Source organism: Notamacropus eugenii, chromosome 1, assembly GCF_028372415.1.
Source record: "Notamacropus eugenii isolate mMacEug1 chromosome 1, mMacEug1.pri_v2, whole genome shotgun sequence".
NCBI classification, from domain to species: Eukaryota; Metazoa; Chordata; class Mammalia; order Diprotodontia; family Macropodidae; genus Notamacropus; species Notamacropus eugenii.
In genome coordinates this window covers 647,293,815-647,317,685 of record NC_092872.1, presented here as the reverse complement: position 1 = coordinate 647,317,685, position 23,871 = coordinate 647,293,815, and the positions used below count along the sequence as shown (strand labels likewise).

Below are 23,871 nucleotides of genomic sequence, written 5' to 3'. Positions count from 1 at the left end.
ACTTAAAAACCTGCCTCAGTTTTCCCAACTGTAAAATGGGTTGTTGTGAGGAATGAATGAGATGATATTTGTGTGCTTAGCCCGGTTACCTGGTACATAGTAGGTACTATATAAATACTATTGTTATTATTGCTATTAAAGTGAATTTGTTTTTGGCATTTCTCATTTTGCTCTTTACTGTGAATAAAATTATTGAGTGGTACTGCACACCTGAGAAGGCAACAGTACTCACTGTTTTAGTGAAATGTGAACATTGGGAGAAATGGAAGGAGTAGGTCTTGTTGTCTGATCTTTACTTATAAGTTGCATGATGACTGGTACGCCAGGGCAGAAAAGTGAAGAAGAAAACTTGGTTTTTAGGGTCATTGTCCAAAGGAAGTTGGCTTTAAATGCATCCCCGAATCTATTATTAAATTTCCCATTGTGATTGTAAAGTTAATTAATATATATACTTCGTATTATTCAATGCAGATACACACCTACATCAAGTTCAAAAAGAGAACTTTTAATTATGCTTGTTTCTTATTGTCAAATGAATACGTATGTAAAGCACTATCAAATGTTAACTGCTATCATTTTTATTAGATATGTCTGCTTTGAAAAATCTTAGGTGTAAAAGCAAAAGATAGCAATGAGATGTATTTTAAAATAAAATTATTAAGTGAATCAAAATGGCAATTTCCTTACTTTGTTGACACGGTATAACTGAATGCAAAATTTAGTATAAATGCAGGTGAAGGTAATATACTGGTATGTAGATACATTATATGCTTCTTAATTAGAAGTATTTTCCCCACTTTGGGAAGGAACATGGAATTTTAGCCCTTCAGAGTGACTTTTCCCCCACCTATTATTATCTTTACCAAAATAAGAATGAAAATATTTTAAGTATCTATTAGTGTGATCATGAATTCCTATTCTGATATAAATCACAACCTCTTTAAAATGCATTAGTTATATTATATTCATAGAGTTGGAAGTAACAGTTCTTGGAGAACTGCTGTATCTAATCAGATGAAGAGCCAACTAGAGTGGTCCTTGGCTTGAAAAATCTATTAGAAAAATTAGTGTTAAGTTTAGTGGTCAGGCTATAGTGGGTTGACTGTGACTCCAATGGTGAGAAAATATGCAGGTAAGCCTTTTTAATAACAACCCAAAACATCTGAATTATAACCTAAACTAGGAAATGTAAGTAAAAGATAATTGCTTAAATGTTTTTTTTTTAAGATCAAAATTTTAGAGGCTTTTATGTATGATTAAGTGTAAATCATTCCAATATAAAAATTAAACTGTACAGAATGGTATCTAGTATTGATGTCCACAAAATACCTACACATATTAATTTTAAGTTCTGTGTTAAGTATATTCCCCATGTTGAAACCTTTAACAGAAAAATTTAGGATATAAAAAAAGCCAGAAAACACATTTTTTTTCTCCCTCTAAATTCTTTATATCTTTATTCAGAGAGTTTTGGGCAAAAATTTTAAAAGTCATCAAAATAAGAACTTCCTGTATAATTATTTGTTTAGTATTAGTATAAGTATATAACTAAATATGTATTTACTCTTTCATAGGAAAGCACAATGAGAAGACAGAAACATCAGCATCATCAAGAATTTCTATCAGGAGTAAAAAGACTCCCCAATAAAACCAGCTATGAGCATTTTTCAAACTCATTTCATGGACCGAATCAAGATTTTCCTAGTCCAGGTATATCCAGGCAGCTTCCATCTTCTTATACACATGAAAGGCACACTCACCTCAATGCTAGGGCTATGGACTTAAAAAATTATGAGAGTACAGGGTTTTGGTCCACTATTTCCCAGCTTACACTCAGTGAAGAGACCAAGGCAGATGTGTATCATTACAGCTTAACCATATTTTTTCTTTTAATTTTAGTAGTTCTTTCTTTGTATTTTCTTTGAAGACATCCACTAAATTCCTTCTGGTTATCTTCTTAATTTTGTCTTCTTTACTAAAGAAATGTTTCAAGTTCTTGTTTTAGGGTTTCCTTCCAGACATTTTCAATGTAATTGGCTTGGAAGAGAGAGAATACTTTTTAAATACATAGAACTTGCAAAAATAAAACCTCTGAATCATAGAAATGGTGTAATGTTATATTTTGAAAAACAATTCACATTTGCAAAATGTTTTACAGGTTATAAAGCACTTTCTTCCCAAAAACCATGGAAGAAGAGAAGCTGTATTATTGTACCCCATTTTATAGATTTGGAAACTGAGGCTCACAAAAATTAAATGACTACCATGATTTAATAGCTGTTAGGTATCTCAATCATGACTCCCATGACTAAAGCTCTGCAAACTACTGTGGGCTTGAGTTTTATTGATGAAAACTGTAATTAAAGTTGTTATAATTTCTCAAAGTACCAATATGTAAATTTAAAACTGGTGATAGGTAATTCATTTTATAGAAAAGTCAACTTGGAAAACATTTGAAAAGCGGTTCCAGTGTTCTTTAACTGACATTATTTTAATGTTTTATTCAGCTAGCTACAGTTAAGGATATTTACACTTACCTTACTACAGTATGGGCATTCACCAAAGATGATGTTAAAACTCTGTCTGCTCGTCAGTAGACCTCTCAACCACTATAAAGATGGGGCGGGGTAAAGAGAGACAGAGAGAAAGAGAGAGAGAGATTATAGATTATAATCAATTCTAGAGCAACAAGGCCAATATTCAAAATAGCCAAAAATAAAATTTTTCTTCCCCTTTGTAAGGAATTGAGATATTCTATTTCGGCATATGAACATTTTCAGTTGTAATGATTTACTTTGGAAAGCAAACACATCAGGAGCACATTTTTAATAGTTTTCTTATACTGTCTGGAGATCGAAAGTTCACACTTTGTCATTCTATACTTACTTTGGTAAAGGAATGACATAAGTTTCAGAATCGCTTTTGTACAATATGCAATACTTAGTAAATTGGTTTAAGAACAGTGGTCTTGCCGGAGTTACAGAAATGCCAACACCTCAGCATAGGTTTCATGGTAAAAAACAAAAAATATTCTTTGATTATTAGCTATTCCCTAAACTGGATATGCCATCTCCTATGTCCCTGCCTTTTCATAGGCTGTATCCCATATCTGGACACCTTCCCTTTTCACCTCTGCCTTTTAGAATCCTTAGATTCCTTAAAGTCCAGATTTGGTTTTTACTTTCTCTGGGAGCCATTTGATTCCCTCAAGTTAAGTGTTTTTCCCTCCTCAAATGATTCCCTCAAGTTAAGTGTTTTTCCCTACTCAAATTACTTGGCACTTCCTTTTCCATGCACCTGCCAATTTCCCTTAGTAGATTTTAAGCTCCTCAAGGGCAGGAACTGCTTTGTTTTTATATCTGAAGCCACTGCATCTAGCAAAGCACCTGGCATTGAGTAAGCATTTAATGTCTGCTGAACTGAAACGGACTTAGTCCAAAAGTAACACTGACTTGCACATAGAACGGACTGATCATATTTCCTAATGAGTTCTTTACAATAGTAGGCTGTGTTACTGAAGCAAGTCTTCAATGTGCCACTGACTCAACTCCTCGGGAATCAAATATCTTCTTTAATTATCTAGTTTCTCACTCAATCAACAAGTAAACAATTTAAAGTGCCTACTATGTGCCAAGCACTATGCTCAGTGGTGGGAATACAAAGACAAAATGAAAGTCTTTATTCTTAAGGACCTTACGTTAAGTTTGGAGAAACAAAACGGATATATGTCTATCTGTATCTGTACTTATAAAACAAATAACAGGTAATGGGGGGGGAAGGAAAAGTAGAGTTCATGTGGAAAGATGTATTTGAAGAAAATGAGAGAATCTACAAAATGTAGGTGAGAAGGGAGTGTAGTGTAGAAGTAGGGTGCAGAGATGGGGAAATAGAAGGCCATGTGTGAGCAAAAGAAAGTCAGTCTGACTGGGCTATGAATCCAAATGGAGCCAGGGTATGAAGTGGCCTAAAGGCCAGAGGAGGCTAGTGGAATTTACTGAGTTAGGAGAGTGATTTGATTAGATCTGTGCTTTAGGAAAGTCTGGGAGAAGGACTGACTACAGTGGGGGAGGGACTTGAGGTGGGGAGCTCAAAAGATATGGAGGGAGAAATGATAAGATTTGGCAAATGACTGAACATGTGAGATGTGGGACAGTAAGGAGTCAAGGATAAAGAATTTGTAAGCCTGAGTAGCTGGAAGCAGCTAGACATAACTAGGTGATATGATTGGAGAGCCAGACTTTGAGTCAGGAAAAAGTGAATTTGACTCCTGCCTCTGACACTTACAAGCTGTGTGATCTTAATTTCTTCTTCAGTTTCTTCATCTGTGAAATGGGGATAACAGTAACTACTGTCAGGATTGTGCAAATAAAACAAGATGATATACACAGGTATGATATATGATATACATAGGTATATATATCATATATGATATATAAAAATAGTTACATAGCATTTTATAGTTTTATATATAGACATATAGCACTTTGCAAACTATAAAGATATATACATCTATATTTATACACACACATCTATGTATATAACTAAACCATAAAGTGCTATGCTAGCTATTATTACTAGAATAATGAATAGTCCCCTGAACTGCAAAGAGGCAGGTTTTTAGTGAAAGATAATGAGTTTGATTTTGGACATGCTTAAGTTTGAGGTTCTCACGGGACATCTATTTTGAAATGTTAACTAGGCAGCTGGACAAGGGTCAGATATACAGAACTGGAAGTCTTCTGGTGGGAGATAATTAAACCCATGAGAGCTGATGAGGTCACCTAGTGAGAAAATGTATAGAGATAAGAGGATCCAGTGTCTTTGGGTCCTTGGGCGTGCCCCTTTAGTTGGGGCATGATTTGGATAGTTAGCCATCACAAGAGCCTGAGAAGCAGTGGACAGGTAAAAGAGGAACCAAGAGGGAATTCAGAAAGGAGAGAGTATTCAGGGAGAGTGGCCAGTGGCCTCAAAGGCTACATGCCTTTGAAGGCAAGGGTTGAGAAAAGGCCATTGGATTTGGCAGTTAAGAAACTATGGATAACTTTAAATCTAGTGGGTCTAAAGCCAGCAAGAGTTCGTGAAAGGAGAATTGGACACAATGATTTGCTCTAGGAGTTGAAAAATAATGGTTGATGTCTCAGGAGAATATTCTCTAGAAAGGGTTTCCTAAAATGAATTTTTACATGGAATTACTAATTACTATCTGTGTTCCCAAAGAGAATAGAAATGAAATAAAAGCAAATACATTTTCCACTCATCAAGTAATTGAGTATCCACTGTATCCAAAACCAGGACAGTGTAAAGTAGTTGACTTTCCTGCCCTATCAGCAATTACAGTCTAATACAGGAAATAAGGCTTGCAGGTAGAAAACAAATTCTAATGCAATACACAGTGAGAAAGTACAATAGATAGAAAGCACCATGAAGCTTTACAAGGGGGAAGAGATGATCACATACCTTGTGCTCATCAGTGGGTTTGGTAAAAGGGCAGATGGAAAGTGGAAGACGCCATGACTTGAGATTTTGGATGACCTACAGAATCAGTTCCTCATATTATTCATGTACCTTAAAGGTGAACTCTAAGCATCAGTTTACCTCATATAAGCAGGTCTGATGGAAAGGCTGTCCACACTGGGAATTATCACACACTTGATCTGGGATGACACCTTCCAGGCGATAAGCATAACAAATTCCACAATCCATTGTGAAATCCTTCAAATGAAAACTGTGATTTAATTTCCATACTCCCTTGTTTAAAATAGCAAAATGATGTGGGGCAGTTTAAAATAATACTTAGTAATTTTTTAAGGTAAATAAGCATCATTTACATTTGATAGTATCATTACTATGTATATTCCAACAATATTTGTTAGGGAATAGTTCCTTATTCAGTTAATAATACTGGCACAATAAATATGCTCTAAAGGATTATTTTCTTGGTTAGCATGAAGCTTGGACCTTTGAATTATTTTCCCATATTATATTGAAAAAGAACAGCCAAAATGTCACTGTAATATGTAAAGGCTGGAGCTTGGAATTAGTAGTTCTAGAATTTTGTAATTATATAACTAACTTAAAAAAATAACAACTTTGTTGAAAAATCAACTTTAAGATTATTTGTATGATATAGGATAGCTAAGATTGAAAAAGCTGTACCACTACCATCATAAGCAATTCTACTAGCTAATTAGAACTTTATTTCAGTCATCCACATGAGAATAGTGTAGAACAACAAATACCTCATTAGCTACTCTGAACCTTCCGCCCCCCCCCCCCTTTTAATAATAATGATGTCTGTCATTAATCACCTTACTGCTATGAGGACCATGAAAAAAAGTACACTTAGAACCACCAATCAAAGGTTAACAAGTTCTTTGATGCAACTGTTGCTTGCAGTTCAGAAATCTTTGTTATAATATTCTGCCAATTACTTCCCTTTTCAGCTTCTTTCTGTTAGATATAAGGAGATCATTTGACTTTCATTAGGTCACTCTCTTTAGGACAGTGTATTATTTCTGAATAACTTACAGATTTTTCCAGGATGGTGCGTTCCGGAAATTCAATTTCTAAAACATTTTTCAAATTTTGTAATAGGCTATTTTCTGAATCCCTAAAAATAAAAAGTAAAAATATTTTATCCATTAACTCTCAATTCAATAATCTTTTAAAAAATTGCATTTAGAAGATCAGGCCTTGAACACAGAAAAAAGAATTAAAATTGTTTTCTCCCAAACTTACCACATATGTATATTCTTGCTCAGCTTAATTCCTAGGGGTTTTACCACTTGAGGGAAAAAAAATTCAACATATCAGTTTTTCTTCCTTTTCACACATTTGAGTGCTTGCTTTTAAACTATATGGTTAGAAAGTCCAAAACAATTATTTTCATTGATAATCATTACTATTAGATATAATTCAAATTGCTGATATGTACACAGAAAACAAAGGAGAAATATATTACTATATATTACTTTAAAATTAATACAATTAACTATAATGCTATTTGAAGCAAAAGCAAAAAACATTTTTAATAGTAACAAAGGCTACAAAGATTGAGTCTATTTTAAACAACAATTAGTTAAAATTAAAAAATAAAACTGTCATACCATGATCAGCACCAAGAAAGAAACATTCAGGAAGCATTGTGGGATGCCTGGGGTCTACATCTATATTTATTGAAACATTATTTCCTACAATGTAAGAAGAAGATATCAATTAAAGATCATGGAAATAATATAAAAAAAATTACAGCTCTGGGAGAAGAGAGAAAAGGGAGGAGGGGGAGAGAGAATTTCAGTTTCTTAAATGGGGTTAAGGAGATCAAAATTATTATTCAAAGTGGAATTCCAATTTATTGAACAGTGCTAAGAAGACTCTAATAAAAGGAACAGGCATATTACTGTTCTAAAGATGATGTTTGCACAAATAAAATGTCTTATTTGAATTACGACAAAATCTTCAAGATCTATATAGTGCTACCACAAATCAGCTCACAATGAGAAAGTTAAGAAATGACAGCACTGAGTTTTTAGTGCCCCTTTAAGGAAGTTTCTGTTTCATAAAACCACATGCATCAGATGCTAGAGGAATTGATGTGAAGTAAATGGTGACCACTGCCATCTGCACATTTTAAAAGTCCTTACGATATTCAGGATATGGTCAAGCTTTATGAGTGGTTTGTGCAAATACTGACTGAACTGTCCTTAGGTGGGAGGCAGTTCCTTTTAAGTGAAAAGAGATTCACTAAAGGCAAGATTCTATTCATAAAAATGAAGCCCATTTAAACAGAAATTATCTACACTGGAAAAACAACAAAAAAATAATCTATTATTCAAGTTTCCCTAAGACAACTTTAGTAATGTATTAACCACTGATTTTTCTAGTCATTATTAATACTGTAGTTCAAAAATGTCATTAATTTAACAGTTGTTTGGAATGAACTGTATAAGTTGTTTACTCAGTTCAAGGGCAATTTTACTTTCAGCTTATATCAACATGGAAATACAGTTTTATATCTTATAAAAGTTTCTTGTTGAGGTTATTCTGAAAATAATATTTGAAACATGATAAAAGGAAGCAATCAGCTCTGACAGAGAAAAATGAGAACTCTTGATTTAAAGAAAAAAACCCATTAAAATCCAAATAGACATTTAAAAAAAAACCCAGATCTTTAAGAAATTAATTTATTTCAAATTCTGAATAAAAGAGCTGTTTGTGAACTGATCAATCCCAATGCCTTAACCTGCCTAGGCAGGAGCCAAGGTAACTTGGTTTTCAGTCAACTGGCTGAATACTTGGCCCTTGGAAGAAGGGTGGCAGTGGATTATAGGTAGGTGTATCACAAAGGAAGACCAATTGGTACCTAAAGCATGAAAGGAGATAGAGTGAAAATGTAGAAAGGATGTATTTGTATAACTTGCCTATTTATATCTCTTGCCTTCTCAAAGATGGGATAGAGACTGGAGGGAGGGAGAGAAACTACAACTCAAAATTTTTTAAAGTGAATTTTAAAGTATAATTCTAAAAAAAAAGGAAAGGATGTATTAATCTAATAAATTAAGGAGAAGTGAAAAACCAATCCATATCTACCTGTACAATCACTGGAAGCAAAAGAAATAAAATAAGATAGGGAAATGAGAAGAAAATAAAATATAAGGACAGCTACTTATTGAATACCTCTGAAGAAAATCCTTTCATTATTATTATCTGACAATTGTCCCAATATATCTTAGTTTGGTTTATTATTTCATATTTAGACACCTCTAGGCTTTTTGAAGCTATAAAACAAGAAATATTATGTACAGAATAGCCCTGGGAAATAGCGTTTTCTACCCAAGCATAGTGGAATATTTAGCTGTTTTGTATATAATCCACAATGCCTTGGTAGAAACTACTGTAATCCTTGGGCACTTTAGAAATGATTCACAGCTCAAAATCATCCCCATTGTGTTGTGAATCATTATTAGAAAGAAAAAGATACAATTGCCCTATGTGAACTGTAGTCCAAAATACAGATTTTCCAGTCAACAAGCATTTATTAAGTGTTTACGATGTTACTCATCAAAACCAAAATTACCCTCTCCTCTAAAATAAAATGGTGGGGCAAGTATATATTCAGTATTTCATAAAAGACACTAAGTATAAAGTGAGCTATTTATTGGTCTCAATCATTATCTAGAAATAACAAAATGTATGGCATATCTTTTTACAAGGAGATGGGGAACAGAACAGAAGTAAAGCTCTGGTACACATGGTATCATGGTACACACCTGACGTACACACATACGCCTGATACACACACACATACACCTTCACCCCCCTGAATATGGCATTCTGTTACGGCAGGTCTCCCCGCAGCCAACTCCAGAGTTGCTGCATACTTACTCTCCATTTCTAACAAGAACTAAGCACCAGCCAGCAAAGCTACAATGGGGGGAGCAAATAAATTATGTGGAAACTTAGCAGGAAGTAGCAAGGGTGGCCATATCTACGTCTGATTTGCTTTATACTATAGATGCATATCACTAGTAATTTTCATTGTAAATAAATCATTTTAGGTGCTATGGGGAATCTTAATAAAAGAATTATATAGTGAAGCCTTTCCAAAGTAGAATATTTATCGACTAACTGACTTCACTGCAAATCTAATAAATCTAGATTTTCATATTTCACCCAACTAGCAAGCATTTATTAAGCACTTACGTATTTCAACATTAATGATAAAAATTTTGTTTCTAAGTGACAGTGTAAATACAAAAGCTTCTTCAAACTCTGAGGCTTTACACAATTTTGTACAATTTTTCTAGTATTTCATATACTATTTTGGAAGTCCAGACCCTTTGTTTCATTGGTGTGGGGAATTCCCTTTACCAAAGCCAAAAGGCAATGTTTTACAAGTTAGTCTTCAGAATTACCTGTGTGGCACCTGCCTCTGAGTTAAGAAGGCCTAAGCTTTAGTTTTGCTTCTAATATGTACTGGCTTTGTAACCTGGGTCAAATCACTTCAGTTAAGCTCCTAGTACCTCCAAAGGATTCTCTACATCCTAAATACTATAAGGAGATACTACATAGTATAGGAGATATCTACATAGAATTTTCTTGCATAATATTTGTATTTTTCACACATGACAGTTGTCAAAATTATTCTGGCATATAAAATGTCTAAAATAATTTGTACTTTCTATTGTTATTCAGTCATTTTTCAATCATATCTGACTCTTCTCAACCCCAGTGGGGGTTTTCTTGGTAAAGATGGTGAACTGGTTTGCTATTTCCTTCTCCAACTCATTTTACAGATGAGGAAACTGAGATAGGAAAACAGGGTGAAGTGACTGGCCCAGGCTCACACAGTAAGTATTTGAGGGCAGATTTGAACACAGGAAGATGTCTTCCTGACGCCTGGGTCAGCACTCTATCAACCACACTACCTGGCTGCCCTCATTCAGTTGGGTTCACCAACCAATTCATTTCCAGAGTAAGGATATCTTGAGATTGGAATTTTATAAGGGAAATATTAGGAAATCTTTACTACAGCAATATTTTGTCAAATCCATTGCACCCCCTACCTGCACCCAATTTGTACTTTACCTTCCTTTTAATATTCAACCATATATGTATATTAGCAGTATACAAAGAAGTCAGCTAAAAATTGAATAAATACCTTTTTGGTTTTTTTTCTTAAACAAAACAAAATCAGCCACTTTTTTTAAAAAGTAATTTTTAATTGTTGTTTTCTGTTTACCTATTGCAATTCTTCTCATAGTTGCACTCCGTGTGGGTTTTTCTGGCTCAATAATCCAAGTCTTCTGATCAATCTCATCCATGACATCCCAGAATGCCTTTAGTGATTCTAATGCTGCCAAAAACTGGCTATGAATGTTTGTCAGTGAACTCTGTGGGAAGATGAAGGTTGAATTAGTCATGATATTCTACTAAAGGAGGATGACTTCTTTGCCTTAAAATGGAGCAAGTCACAAATTTTTAAGATTTCATTTCCAGCTTAAGTTTTTTGTGGTTGGCCAATATCAGTTTATTTTCTCCCCACTCTTACTTAAGTACCTGTTTGTTCTAGATTCTTTTTTTTTTTTTTAGTTGAAAATGTATCTACAAATTTTAGGATAAGAACGATTCTTCTAAAAGCATATACTTTGGCCATTACTAGTATATACAGAATGGTAATGACTAAACTACATAGATTACATATATGTACTCACTGTTTCATGTTCTTATTAAGCTATATCTTAAGGATGCTTTTCATACAATTCCAGCATGAAATAATTTTTTGTAATTTTCTTCTAGCTGTAGTTACCAAATCAAATGAAGTGCTAGTTGTAATTTGATTAAACTAGATCGGCTTTAAATGCCATTAGTATATAACTTTGTTATGCACTTCACTGAAGCAAAAGTATAGGAAGAATTTTACATTTCTTTCATGAATTCAAATGGTAATTACAAACAATATTTTTCTCTACATTTAACTTTTAACCACTCTTTGAACTCAGTGTTTCAGACATTAAACATTTTATCAATTTGCTTAAACACATTTTCCATAAGTGAGAATTAAAGTACAGTATCACTTTTTTCAATGATTGAAAATACTATTTTAAAGGAAAAAAATGTAGCAAGTTAGGAGTTCCTCCTAAAGTTATTATTAAAAAAAATCATAAAGTATGTTCAGTGGAGTTAATTATTATATGAAAGTTTTTGTTTTTGACGGAATAGTGAACAGCAGGATACAGTTTCTTTTGGGAAAGGATGCAAATGGGTAGGTCATTTTTCAATCAAATCTACTTACAAGGAAAAACTCAAAGCTTTTACTTAGAAAACCATTTATATAAAAGATTTATTTACTGTTTCAAAAACATACACATAATCTGGTCTGATAAAACGTAATACAGTAGATATAACGTAACATAACATAAAGAGATGGCTCGTTTTGGAGCCCCCAAAGAAGTACATTTCTGATGAACGCAACAGGCAGCACAGTAAATCAAGTCGTCAACTTTATGCTTCCCAAGCTTTTCAAGTACATCAAAGAGGAAAACTTCCTCTATAACCTTTGGTAGTCCCTCTTCCATTAATATGACATTGCACAAGTCACTTAAACTCTGTTTGCCTCAGTTTCCTCATCTGTAAAACAGGAATAATAACAGCAATTGATTTCCATGATTGTTGTGAGGATAAAATGAATTACTTTTAAGGTGCTCTGCAAAATTTAAAGGGCTACATCAATGCTAGTTATTATGATGTTCTCTTTCCTAGTATCAGCTCCCAAACTTCCCTAATATGGCAGAACAAGATGTCAGAGCAGGGATCAAAGTTATATTCTGTAGGAAGATCCCTTGGTTCCCAAAGTCAGTCCAGTTAGGTCCTTGAAACAATATGATTGTTACATAAATCTATGTGCAACCCATTGGTATTTTTGTAGAGTAATTAGGAAATTTTGACGGCAAAAGTGTTCCTTATTTTTTTTCCTAGATATTTACATGTCACTTCAATTCACAGATTCTAAAACTGGATTTTTTGATGGTTTTTTCATAATACAAACATAATTATGCTATGTATACAAATCAGGTATTATTTGGCTTCATTTGTCATATTAATTAAATTTAATAAGTTTAAAATAATTATGAACTATAATTCTGGTCATTTCTTGGTACTGTTAACCATCATGTCCACCTAGATACTCTTTCCTCTCATACTTTTCATGTCACTATTCTCTCTTACTTCTCCTACTACCTCACTTAATCAATCAGTCCTTAGTCTCCTTGGCTGGCTCATTATCCATAATACACCTCATAATTGTAGACCTTTTCTAAAGTTCTGTCCTGGATCCTCTTCTTTCTCTTGGTGATTCCATCAGCTCCCTTGGGTTTAATTATGATCTCTATGCAGACAACTTACAGTTCTATACAGCCAGGTGTAGTTGCTCCCTTGAACTTAATATTACATCACCAATTTCCTTATTAGACATTTTCAGACCTGATATCCTGAAGATACCTCAAACTCACCATGTTCAGAACAGAGTTCATCTTTCCTACCAAACCCACCCCTCTTCTAACCTTTCTTATTTTTGTTAAAGGTACCACCAATTCTTCTACTCTCTGATGTTCTTAACTTTGATGTTCTCCTTAACTCCTCATTCTACCTTATCCCACATAACCAAATCACTGCCCGAACCTGCCATTTCTACATCTAAAACATCTCTCATATCCAAGCTTCTTCTATTTTATATCCAACTTCTGTCTACTCACATTGCCACTACCTAGGCCATCTCATCTGAATTACTGCATCAGTCTGTAAAGTGGTCTCCCATCTTCAGGTCTCTCCCCATTGAAGTCCATCTTTCACAAAACTGGCAGTTATTTTCCTTTGGTGTCAACCTGACCATGCCATTCCCTTACTTGAACTTCAGGGCTTCTTTATTGCCTCGAAGAATCAATTAACCAATAGACATTTTATTAAGTCCTCTCTCTAGCTTTGAAAGCCGCTTATAACCTGGCACCAATCTATGCAGCTTCACTGTATATGACTTCCCTTTTTGATCTCTGAGTTGTAGTCAACTTGGCCTTCTCTCTGTTCTGTACACAAACTATCCCACTTTGGATCTCTTTGTCTCTGCACTTGCAATCTCCAATGCCTGGAATGCACTTTCTCCTCAACTCTCTTACCAGAAGTGAGCTCTTCTTTCAAGAATTTGGCTCAAGCACCGTATTCTATACAAAACCCTTCCTGGTGCCTCCCAAATGACTTTAGATTTATCCTCTTCACATTTATTGTGCACATATTTATATTTTTATTTGTCTTTCTTATTAGAAAGTAAGCTCTCTAAGAGCAAAGACTGTTTCAGTCTTGTGTTTCTATTACCAGCACCTAGTACATAGTAGGTACTTGATGCTTATCAATTTCTACACAGAGGTAACTTATTAAAAACAGCCATTTCTACATTTGCTTCTGCTCTGCTACAGCAAAATTCTGTAACATTCTATATCTGTATATATGATAAGAAAAGTTAATTATAAATGAAAGAAATCAAACAAAAATGGGAGACTAGGAACATCCAATATAGTGTGACCAAGAGGGTATGAACTCTTCAGAGAAACTCAATTTCTAAAATAACTATTTATTTTTTTGTGTTTGCTTGTTCTTGGGAGACACAAGACTTCTGTCTCTCCCCACTACATCATTGGCTTCTTTCACCCTGTTTTTCCTATCATCCCCATCTCTTCAACTGTGAAGATACGTTAAAATAGGTATTTTTATCTTAAAGCTACTGTTAAAATGAACCACTCTTTATAAATTGTGAATAAGAACCTTTTTTTTTTTGAAAATCCAACAAAGCACAAAATAAATAACCCCATAAATTATTTTGTAAGGGGATTCTGGTCTCTTAAAATCATTAAAAATATATCATTTAAATAATTTCAACTATTTTCTTGTGTTCCCTCCACCCCAAGGAGGGGGAGGGGTTAGAAGCCAGTAATTTTGTGATATGCTGTGTAACTGGCATGGTTAATCTTCTTCTCTGATGCAAATGAATCAATTAAATGAAAAAGGTGTTTTTAAATCCCCTACCACTCAAAACAGTGAACTCTTATTCCTCTGACGTACAAATAATTGAAAAATCAGTAGTTTCATGTCATTTTGGTAAAATGATTTTTATACAGTAAAACTTTAAGATAAATCATACATTAGGGTCAGGGTCCTTAATGGATTTCAGGGGGTCTATAAACTTAGAATTTTTAATATTTTAATAAGTGATTTCTATATAATTGGTTTTCTTTTAAAATCCAATGTACTTTATTTTATGCATTTAAAAACTTTTGTCTGAGAAAGAATCTTTAGACTTTACCAAATTAATCAAAGGGGCATGCTGGGGCCAGCTTATATGGGCTTCTGGGAGTCAATTATTAAATTTTCATTGTGAACATTTACATCTCAAAAATCAGCAAACACTACATACAAATCATGGCTTGATTTATTGTTTTTGGTGATTGTGTAGACGTAAGAAGGTGATGGAGAAAATGTTAATGATTCATATTGAACCTAAAAGTGGGTCATGCATACTAGGGAGCTGGTTGTTAAAACATTTACCCATGTAACCTTGAGTCCATGGCACTGCAAAGGTTAAGAACACCTGCATCAGACATTAACTTTCAACATCAGGTCATTTTAGCATTTATTTAATTTTATTTTAATTTGGCAAAATAAAGAATAAACCACCTCACAAATAATACTCAAAGAACTATTGAAAGGTTATTAAAACATTTTTAAAAATCCACTCAATGCAAAAAATATGTCTTCTAAAGAAAAAGGTAATTATTATATGTAAACTTGATCATCCCTTAAGGCACCTTCTACGGTATTAAGGAGAGATTTCTACTCTGTCATGGCTCTAGGTTATCAGTTAGTTATTATCATAATAGTACTATAAGAAACAGGGAAGCCCCCATACTAGGGACCAAAAAAAGGGAACATTCCTTCTTAAACAACCTCATTAGCTATCAAGGAATGACTTGGGCACTCAGAAAAAATTAAACTTGGGAGAATTGTTATGATTTGAATTTAATTTTTCCCAGGACAACAAGTAGTTGGTAAAACTTAAAAGGTAAAAACAGAATCTATGAAACATTAAAGTAACATGAGTAAAACTAGAGTTAAAACCTGGAATAAGCAACAGGATAAAACAAGAAACCTGACATATTTCATTCTGTTACCTGATTATATACAAACTTAACATAAGGAAAAACTATTTTAAAAAATTATAAATATCTATACTCAAATACATTTGCATTTTTCCCTTAAAAAAATTACTGACTGGAAGGGAAGATGGTGGAGGTGGTGGGGAACCCATGAACCATACTCTCATCAGAATTGGCTCAAGGAGGGAATAGCATACACACTCAGTTGGGTGTAGATATCTATCTTACCCTATAGGGAAGCAGGAGGGGAAGGAGATAAATGGGGTAGGGAGGTAGATGGAAGGGAGGGCAGATTGGGGGAGGCAGTAGTCAGAAGCTAAACACTTTTGAGGGACAAGGTGACAGGAGAGAGAGAACGGCATAAATGGGGTGAGAGGGAATAGGATGAAGGGAAATGCAGTTAGCAATCATAAGTGGAAAAAAAGTTGCGAAGCAAGTTTCTCTGATAAAGACCTCATTTATCAAATATATACAGAACTAATTCAAATTTATAAAAGTAAGAGCCATTCCCCAATTGACAAATGATCAAAAGATATGAACAGTCAGTTTTCAGATAAAGTAACCAAAGCTAGCTATAGCCATATGAATAAATGCTCTAAATCACTATTGTCTGGATAAATGCAAATTAAAATGATTCTCAGGTGCTATCTCACACTTATTTGATTGGCTAATAGGGCAGAAAAGGAGAATGACAAATGTTGGAGGGGATGTGGAAAAACTGAAACATTAATACACTGTTGGTAAGTTGTGAAGTGATTCAACCATTCTGTAGAGCAATTTGGAACTATGCCCAAAGGGGTATAAAACCATGCACACCCTTTGACCTAGCAATACCACTACTGCTCTGCATCTCAAAAGAGATTAAAAAACAAAAAGTAAAAAGACATATATGTACAAAAATATTTATAGCAGCTCTTTTCTGGTGGCAAAGAATTAGTCACTGAGGGGCTGCCTATCAACTAGGGGACGGCTGAACAAGTTGTGGAATATGAGTGTGATGGAATGCTATTATGATATAAGAAATGATGATCTACTCAGAAAAACCTGGAAAGACTTGCGTGGGCTGATGCAAACTGAAATGTATGTGTACAAGCTAACAGCAATACTGTAAGATGATCAGCTGTGAATGACTCAGCTATTCTCAGCAATACAATGATCTAATACAACTCTTAAAGACTTCCGATTGAAAACTGCTATCCATCCCCAGAGAAAGAACTGATGGTCTGAATATAGATCAAAGAATTTTTACTTTACTTTTCTTTATTTTTTTGGTCTGTATTTTCTTTCACAATATGACTATTTGGAAATATGTTTTGCATGACTACACATGTATGACCTATATCAAACTGCTTGCCTTCTCTATGAAGGGAGTGGAGTGGGAGAAAGGGAGAGAATTTAACAAAAGTTAAAATTTAACAAAAGTTAAAAATTGTTTTAACTAGGAAAACAAAATGCACAATACTTCTAAAAAATTACTTTTGTCTTTTGTTTTCCTATAAAAGATAGTACCCAACAACTATGCCCCTTCCAATAAAGGACACTTCTGGCCAGTCAAGTGATTGTGACTGCTAGTACGTGGAACTTCATACTTTTGTGATCTATTGTTTATGATGCTTTAATTGTAATCATTTGGTACCAATATATTCTGTTGTCTTTTACCCGAGTTATGTTGTCTTTTTATGTTTATATCTGTGTGTTTATGTGTACATGTGTACGAGTGTGTGTCTCATTATCATGTGTATTTTTTTTGGCTCTGTTTTCCTCACTCTGTATCACTTCATCTGATTGTTCCCATGTATGTTCTTTGAATCCTTCCTATCTATCATTCCTTACTATACAATAACATTCATACGCCACAATTTGTTCAGCTGCTCCCCAAGTACTGTATATTTTTCCTCGTGGTTCTTTTGTTCTTACAAATATTAGTTTATAAGTAGTTATGTACACACAAACCTTCTCCTGCTATCATTTACCTATAACCCTAGCAGTGGGATCTCCAGGTAAAAGAATGGAACAAGTTAGCACTTTTCCTTATGTAATTCCCCAGGACTTAACACAGAATTTGATCCAAAGGAATAATTTAATAAATGCTTTCCCTTGATTCATTAGTTCTTTTGCACAATATTTGGACCAATGTACGGGTCAATTAGCAGTAGATTAGTGTGCCTATCTTTCCACTTGACCTTCAGCATTGTATATTCTCCTCTTTTACCATCTTTTCTAACCAAATGGATATGAAGCGGTAAGTCAGTTGTTCCAAATTGTATTTCTCTGATTATTTGACTCCTGACAAATTTTCAAATATATTATTAAAAGAAGAGCTACTGAACATTTAGAAAAGAAGGCAGGGATCACAGCTTTTTTTAGGAACAGGTTATGTAGAACTAGTCTCATTTCCTTTTTTAACAGGTTTACTAACAGGTTTACTAACAGAATCTGGGATGCTATTGATGTAGGTTACACAGATTTTACATAAATTTTACCAAAACTTTTGACAAATATATCCTTTACACTTCTTGGGAAACAAAGAGAGGTGGGCTCTCCAGCTCGGTGGGTTTCTAAATTGGATGAATGTCCATCCCCCAAAGAGTAATCATTTAATGGTTCAAAGACACCTTAGAAGGAGGATTCTAGTGGAGTCCCCCAGGAATCTAAGCTTGGTATTGTACTGTTTTCCATTTTTACAAGTAACTTAGATAAAGGTAGAGATGGCATGCTTTCCAAATTTGTAAGTGACACAAAACTGAGAGGTAGAGTGTTCAAGTGTGTTCGTCCTTCATTGCTGAAGACCATGCCATCAGAGAAATAATGGCATGACCTGCACTTGACTTTGTTTTGTGTGAGGGAGGGCTATGCAGGTCACCAGCCTCACTTCTCCTCCAGAGCCATCTGAATCCAGTGACTGAATCAGGATGACTGGAGATGACCCAGGATGAGGCAATTGGGGTTAAATGACTTGTCCAAGGTCACACAGTTAGTGAGAGTCAAGTGTCTGAGGTGAGATTTAAACTCAGGTCCTCCTGACTCCTGCACTGGTGCTCTATCCATTGCACCACCTAGCTGCCCAGAGAGAGGAATATATTGGGAGGAGAAAGGGAGAAATGGAATGGGGCAAATTATCTCTCATAAAAGAGGCAAGAAAAAGCTTTTTCAATGGAAGGGAAAAGGGGGGAGGTGAGAGGGAAAAAGTGAAGGTTACTCTCATCACATTTGGCTTAAGGAGAGAATAACATGCATACTCAATTTGGTATGAACATCTATCTTACACTATGGGAAAGTAGGGTTTGGAGAAGGGGATAATTGGGGTGTGGAAAGAATGATAGAAGGGAGGGCAAATGGGAGGAGGGCATAATTAGAAGTAAACACTTTTGGGGAAGGACAAGGTCAAAAGAGAGAATAGAATAAATGGGGGGCAGGATAGGATGGAGGGAAATATAGTTAGTCTTTCACAACATGACTATTTTGGAAGTCTTTTGCATAACTACACACGTATAGCCTATTTTGAATTGCTTGCCTTCTCAGAGGGGATCGGTGGGGAGGGAGGAAGGGAGAGAAGTTGGAACGAATGTTGAGAATTGTTTTTGCATACAGCTAGGAAATAAGAAATACAGGTAATGGGGTATGGAAATCTATCTTGCCCTACAAGAAATGAGAGAAGATGGGGATAAGGGAAGAGAGGGGTATGAGAAGCAGAGCTAATACACTGGATGACAGAGAAGGGATTCAAAAAGATCTTGACATGTTAGGTTTCCTGGAATTTATTAAGATTAGAATTAAAAGGAATGAATGTATGTGGGCTCCAAAGATCAGCTTCACAAGTACAAGATGGAGAGATGGAGAGATGGGGTTAGACAGCATTTTTAAAAAGATTTGGGCATTTGGTTCAGTACAACTCAAGAGTATAATATATAGTAAAAAAAACCAACCAAACAAAAAACCCCGAACATTCTGACCTTAAGCTCCTTTACAGAGTCCTACACCAATGACCTACAGTGACATCCATGGAGGTGGCCTGGGGATCTCCAGTGGAGATCTGTAGTAGCTATGCCACTGGAACATAAACTCTGACAGGTTCTGTCCTCCCTGAAAAAGCTTCAAGTACAATCCTACCACCAGACCATGTCTGCTTTCTAAAGACCTGCTTAGTGAAGTCCAGAGAGGCTCACTGTCAGTAACCTGGTTGTGTGATAATAAAATCCTTTAGCCACAACAACTCAGGAAACAAAGAAAAGTACAAAATGGCATTTAGTACTTGAAATGGGCAAGTTCCCTAGATTTGTAGTAGGGGACTTGAGTCCGAATCCCAGTTCTGTCATTTAGCTGTGTGACCTTAGATGAGTCACTTAATTCCTCTAGGCCTCAGTTTCCTCATCTGCAAGATGAAGGGGTTAGGCTAGATGACCTTCAACATCCTTTCAGTTTAAGAATTTATGGTCCCTTCTTTTTAATGATAATGACAGTGTGGATGAAAAGGGGCCTCTGGGGTCAAGAGTTCCATAGCTTTTAAAACTCTTGGTATTATAACATGGTCTTTCAATGACCAGTAAGTGGACAAACTACTTGAAAAACTTAATCATATTAATCTTAAAATTATTCTACAGTAGAAACTCAGTTTATGAATTTAATTTATTCTGAGATTCTGTTTGTCATGCCTGCGATTTGTTCCTACTGCAAAGCGAATTCCCATAGAAAATAATGTAGAGTTGGATGATTGGTACCACACCCCAAAAATATTCATATAAAAATAATTATTTATAATTTTAAGTAAGTTTTTTATCCCTAATGCACCTGAAATACAAAAGCAATAATTAGTACACAATATAAATAAAAAATAAAATAAATTAACCTGCACTTTACCTTTGAGAAGACTCATGGCTGGTGTGAGGGAGATGAGAGAGGGGGAGGAGGAAGGGTTATTGCTTGGAAGGAGAATCGCCTTCTATGAGAACATCAGGGATTTCAATGTGAGGAGTGTTCTCTCATGCTACTTTCCCTACAAGTAAGACTAACACTACTACCTTCACTTATTTTTTGTTTTGTAGAATCACTTTCATGTGCTGGTTCACTGATTTATTTTTCTTTATGTTCACTTCTGACTAGGAATCTAACGACACTTGTTTCTGATGTTTTTTTCAGAATGTCATGGAAATGTGACATTGCATTATCATTAAAAATATCTGGTGATGTTTTTCAACAAAATTTTGATGTTCTTACTGCGAATTTTTGTTCGTCCTGCAAGACAAATTTTGTGAAAAAATTTTCCTTGTCCAGCGAAGAATACGTAAACCTGTAAAATGAGGTTCTATTGTATTCTACATTTATAGTCAATGTTTGAACTAGGTTTCACAATAATGTCTTTGGGGCAGAGAGGTGGCACAGTGGGTAGCCTGCTGGGCCTAGAGTCAGGAAGACTTGAATTCAAATGTGTGACCTCAGACATTTACTAGCTGTGGGACCCTGGGCAAGGCCTGTCACCTCTGTCTGCCTTAGCTTCCCTAAATGTAAACTGGAGATAGCAATATCACATACATCCTAGGATTGTTGTGTGGATCAAATAAGATAATTGTAAGCCCTTTACACAGTGCCTGGCACATGGTAAGCACTCTATAAATATAAGTTGTTGTCATTATTATTTATCCCAGTCATGGTTCCATATCTGATATAATGGAACATTCAGAGCCCGAAACTATGATTAACAATTGCTTTAATTAAAAAAAAAAATCAGTGACCTGTCCTCTCCCCCAGGTAAAAGCAGTTCACAAAGCAGTAAATTCAGCACACAAAGCAACTCCTGGGGAATCCAGAACTGTCTATCAGAGTCCTAGAACTATCTTTATATACTCCTTGCCCAAAGGGTCTACTGCTGGGTTCCAGATCAGTCTCCCTGGGAGTAAAGTTAACTCAAACTACCCCAAGTCTTCCCTATAGCTTTTTGGCTCACAACCTTGGCTGGTGGCAGGAAAGTACAGGGATAATCCTAACTATTAGACCTACCCAATTGAAAGGTTTATAGGGATCAGGGTATAGACTGTTGTGGGAAAGAGTGCTCAGAGCTTTTCCTTGGAGAGGTAAATAAAGGAGTTGAAGGAAAGGATTTTCATCATGTATCCAAAGGGAGTAAGACATACATCATTTTTTGAAGTATCTGGTCCTCTTGTCTTGCATTCTCATCCCACCATAAATTGGATTTTGCCCCCAGAACAATGACTCTGATGGGTAAGCTTATGCCTTATCTTGACCAGAAAACAGGCCACTTTGTATTTCCCGAACATTTCCAAAGCAGTCAGTGAAGACTTGCAATACTACTATTAATAACAATAGTCGCTGACTTTTATATAGTCCCCACTATGTGCTGGGCACTATGCTAAGTGTTTTACAATCACAATTACCCTGGAGGGGTAAGAGGTAGAAAGAGGTTGAGTGACTTGTCCAAGGTAACACAACTAATAAGTATCTGAGACAACATTTGAACTTGGGTTTTCCTGTCTCCAGGCCCAGAGCTCTATATACCAGTTGTCCCATATATCATGTCTATGTCCTCTGAATAAAGATCAAATCACTGAACTCAGCGGGGCTAAATAACACCAGAAAAAATGAAATGATTATTTTAAGAGAAAGTAACTAATTACATCTGTAAGTCACCCTGAATCAGCTGTCTGCGTGAAAGTCAGACCACTAATTTGTTAGAACAAAGATCTAAATTAATACAAAACTGTAAGAATAAAATTTTTTAAAAGATATGATGAGCAATTAAAAGAACTCCAATCTGACCTACTGAAAATGAATTACTGATATTGAAAAATGGGAAATGGCAGGAGGAAAGGGCATCAACATAGATTGTAATAATTTCATACATTAGTTTAACAGATATACATCAGTTGTCATAGTAAGACCAAGAGAGTCTCTACCTTAGTCAGCAAACACTTGAAATTCACAGGATCAGAGATTTAGAACATGAAGGGACCTTTGAAGTCAACTTGTCCAACCCTCTCATTTTACAGATGAGGAAATGGCATTTCAAATTATTTAAGTGAATTGTGCAAGGACACATAGATAGTCAGTGACAGAATCAGGTTTCAAGCCCACGTCCATTTTTTTAAGTGGAACTATTCTATCTTACTTGTCAAGCAGATAGTGTCAAGGGCAGTACTAATTTACTACATAAATAAACGCATTTGTAAAATCTTGTAGCAGCATTTTTTGTAGTAGTAGAAAAATGAAACAGCATGTGTCCATTCACTGGAGAAACAAAATGTGGCATATGAATGTAATGGAGTGTTACTGTTGCCATAAGGAATCATGACTATAAGGAATTCCAGAGAATGTTAAAAAGATTTGTATGCACTGATACAGGATGAAAGAAGCAGAAACAGAAGAACAATACACAAAATGACTAATCACGTAAATTTAAAGAATACAAAAATTAAGATAAATGCTCTGTAACTATAATGACCAAGGAGATGAGAAAGTGTGCCTCCCTCCTTTCCTTGGGGTGGTGAGTGGATACATACAGAATGCTACATATGTTATCAGGAGAAGTCTCTTTGGCAACTGGTCTTGCTAATTGCTATGAGGACAGACTCACTGGGTTGTGGAGGGTCCAGGAGATGGGATGCTTGGAGGGAAGGGGGGTTAGAAAGGGCAGGGTGAAGAGCAGGGATGGGAAGAGTAGTGTACATCCAGAAATGATTGCAGTATAATAATAAAAGGTGTCTATTTACATAATGAAGGATTATGAGCAATATTGCTTCAGATGAATGAGAAGTAGAGTAAAGGGAAAAAACTCAATTTAAAGAAAGCTTGGCAAGAGACACAAGTAGGTAAAATCATCCTGAAGATGTGGAAAGAACAAAATGGAAGAAGGACAACAGACAGTCAAAAGATGGTAAAGATCTGAAAAAAATGTTCATAACATTCTTTTCCCTTTCAGTGATTAGCAGAACTACCACATTTGGCTCCTAATATCATGGTCCCAGATGCACTGCTAGAAGAAGAGGAAATGACACCAAAGAAAGTCCAAATGAAAAATGCTGCTCACTTAGACCAAGCAATGACCACAAAAGAAGTTGGGGGGAGGGAAAGAAAGTGGGGGGGAGGCATTAAAGAATTATTTTCCAAGGTAGCTGAAGAGGAAAACAAAGGCATGTAAAAAAACAAACAAACAACAAAA

General features: G+C 35.2%; 2 protein-coding genes across 5 annotated transcripts in view; one reads left to right on the top strand and one right to left on the bottom strand.

Moving 5' to 3' along the window:
* Positions 1-2,105, top strand: part of VRK2 (VRK serine/threonine kinase 2) — an 88,177-nt gene extending 86,072 nt beyond the window's left edge. For all 3 annotated transcript variants that reach the window (XM_072635501.1, XM_072635504.1, XM_072635502.1), the window contains one exon: positions 1,575-2,105. In XM_072635501.1, coding sequence (XP_072491602.1) covers positions 1,575-1,925 — 351 coding nt within the window. In that variant the 3' untranslated portion in view covers positions 1,926-2,105. The remainder of the gene's footprint in view (positions 1-1,574) is intronic.
* The window catches only part of FANCL (FA complementation group L), an 85,678-nt gene continuing 63,232 nt past the window's right edge, over positions 1,426-23,871 (bottom strand). For both annotated transcript variants that reach the window (XM_072635505.1, XM_072635506.1), the window contains exons 8-14: positions 10,742-10,892; positions 7,107-7,190; positions 6,739-6,784; positions 6,529-6,610; positions 5,596-5,712; positions 2,538-2,609; positions 1,426-2,037 (exon numbers count right to left, since the gene is read on the bottom strand). In XM_072635505.1, the coding sequence (XP_072491606.1) occupies positions 2,002-2,037; positions 2,538-2,609; positions 5,596-5,712; positions 6,529-6,610; positions 6,739-6,784; positions 7,107-7,190; positions 10,742-10,892 (588 nt within the window). In that variant the 3' untranslated portion in view covers positions 1,426-2,001. The remainder of the gene's footprint in view (positions 2,038-2,537; positions 2,610-5,595; positions 5,713-6,528; positions 6,611-6,738; positions 6,785-7,106; positions 7,191-10,741; positions 10,893-23,871) is intronic.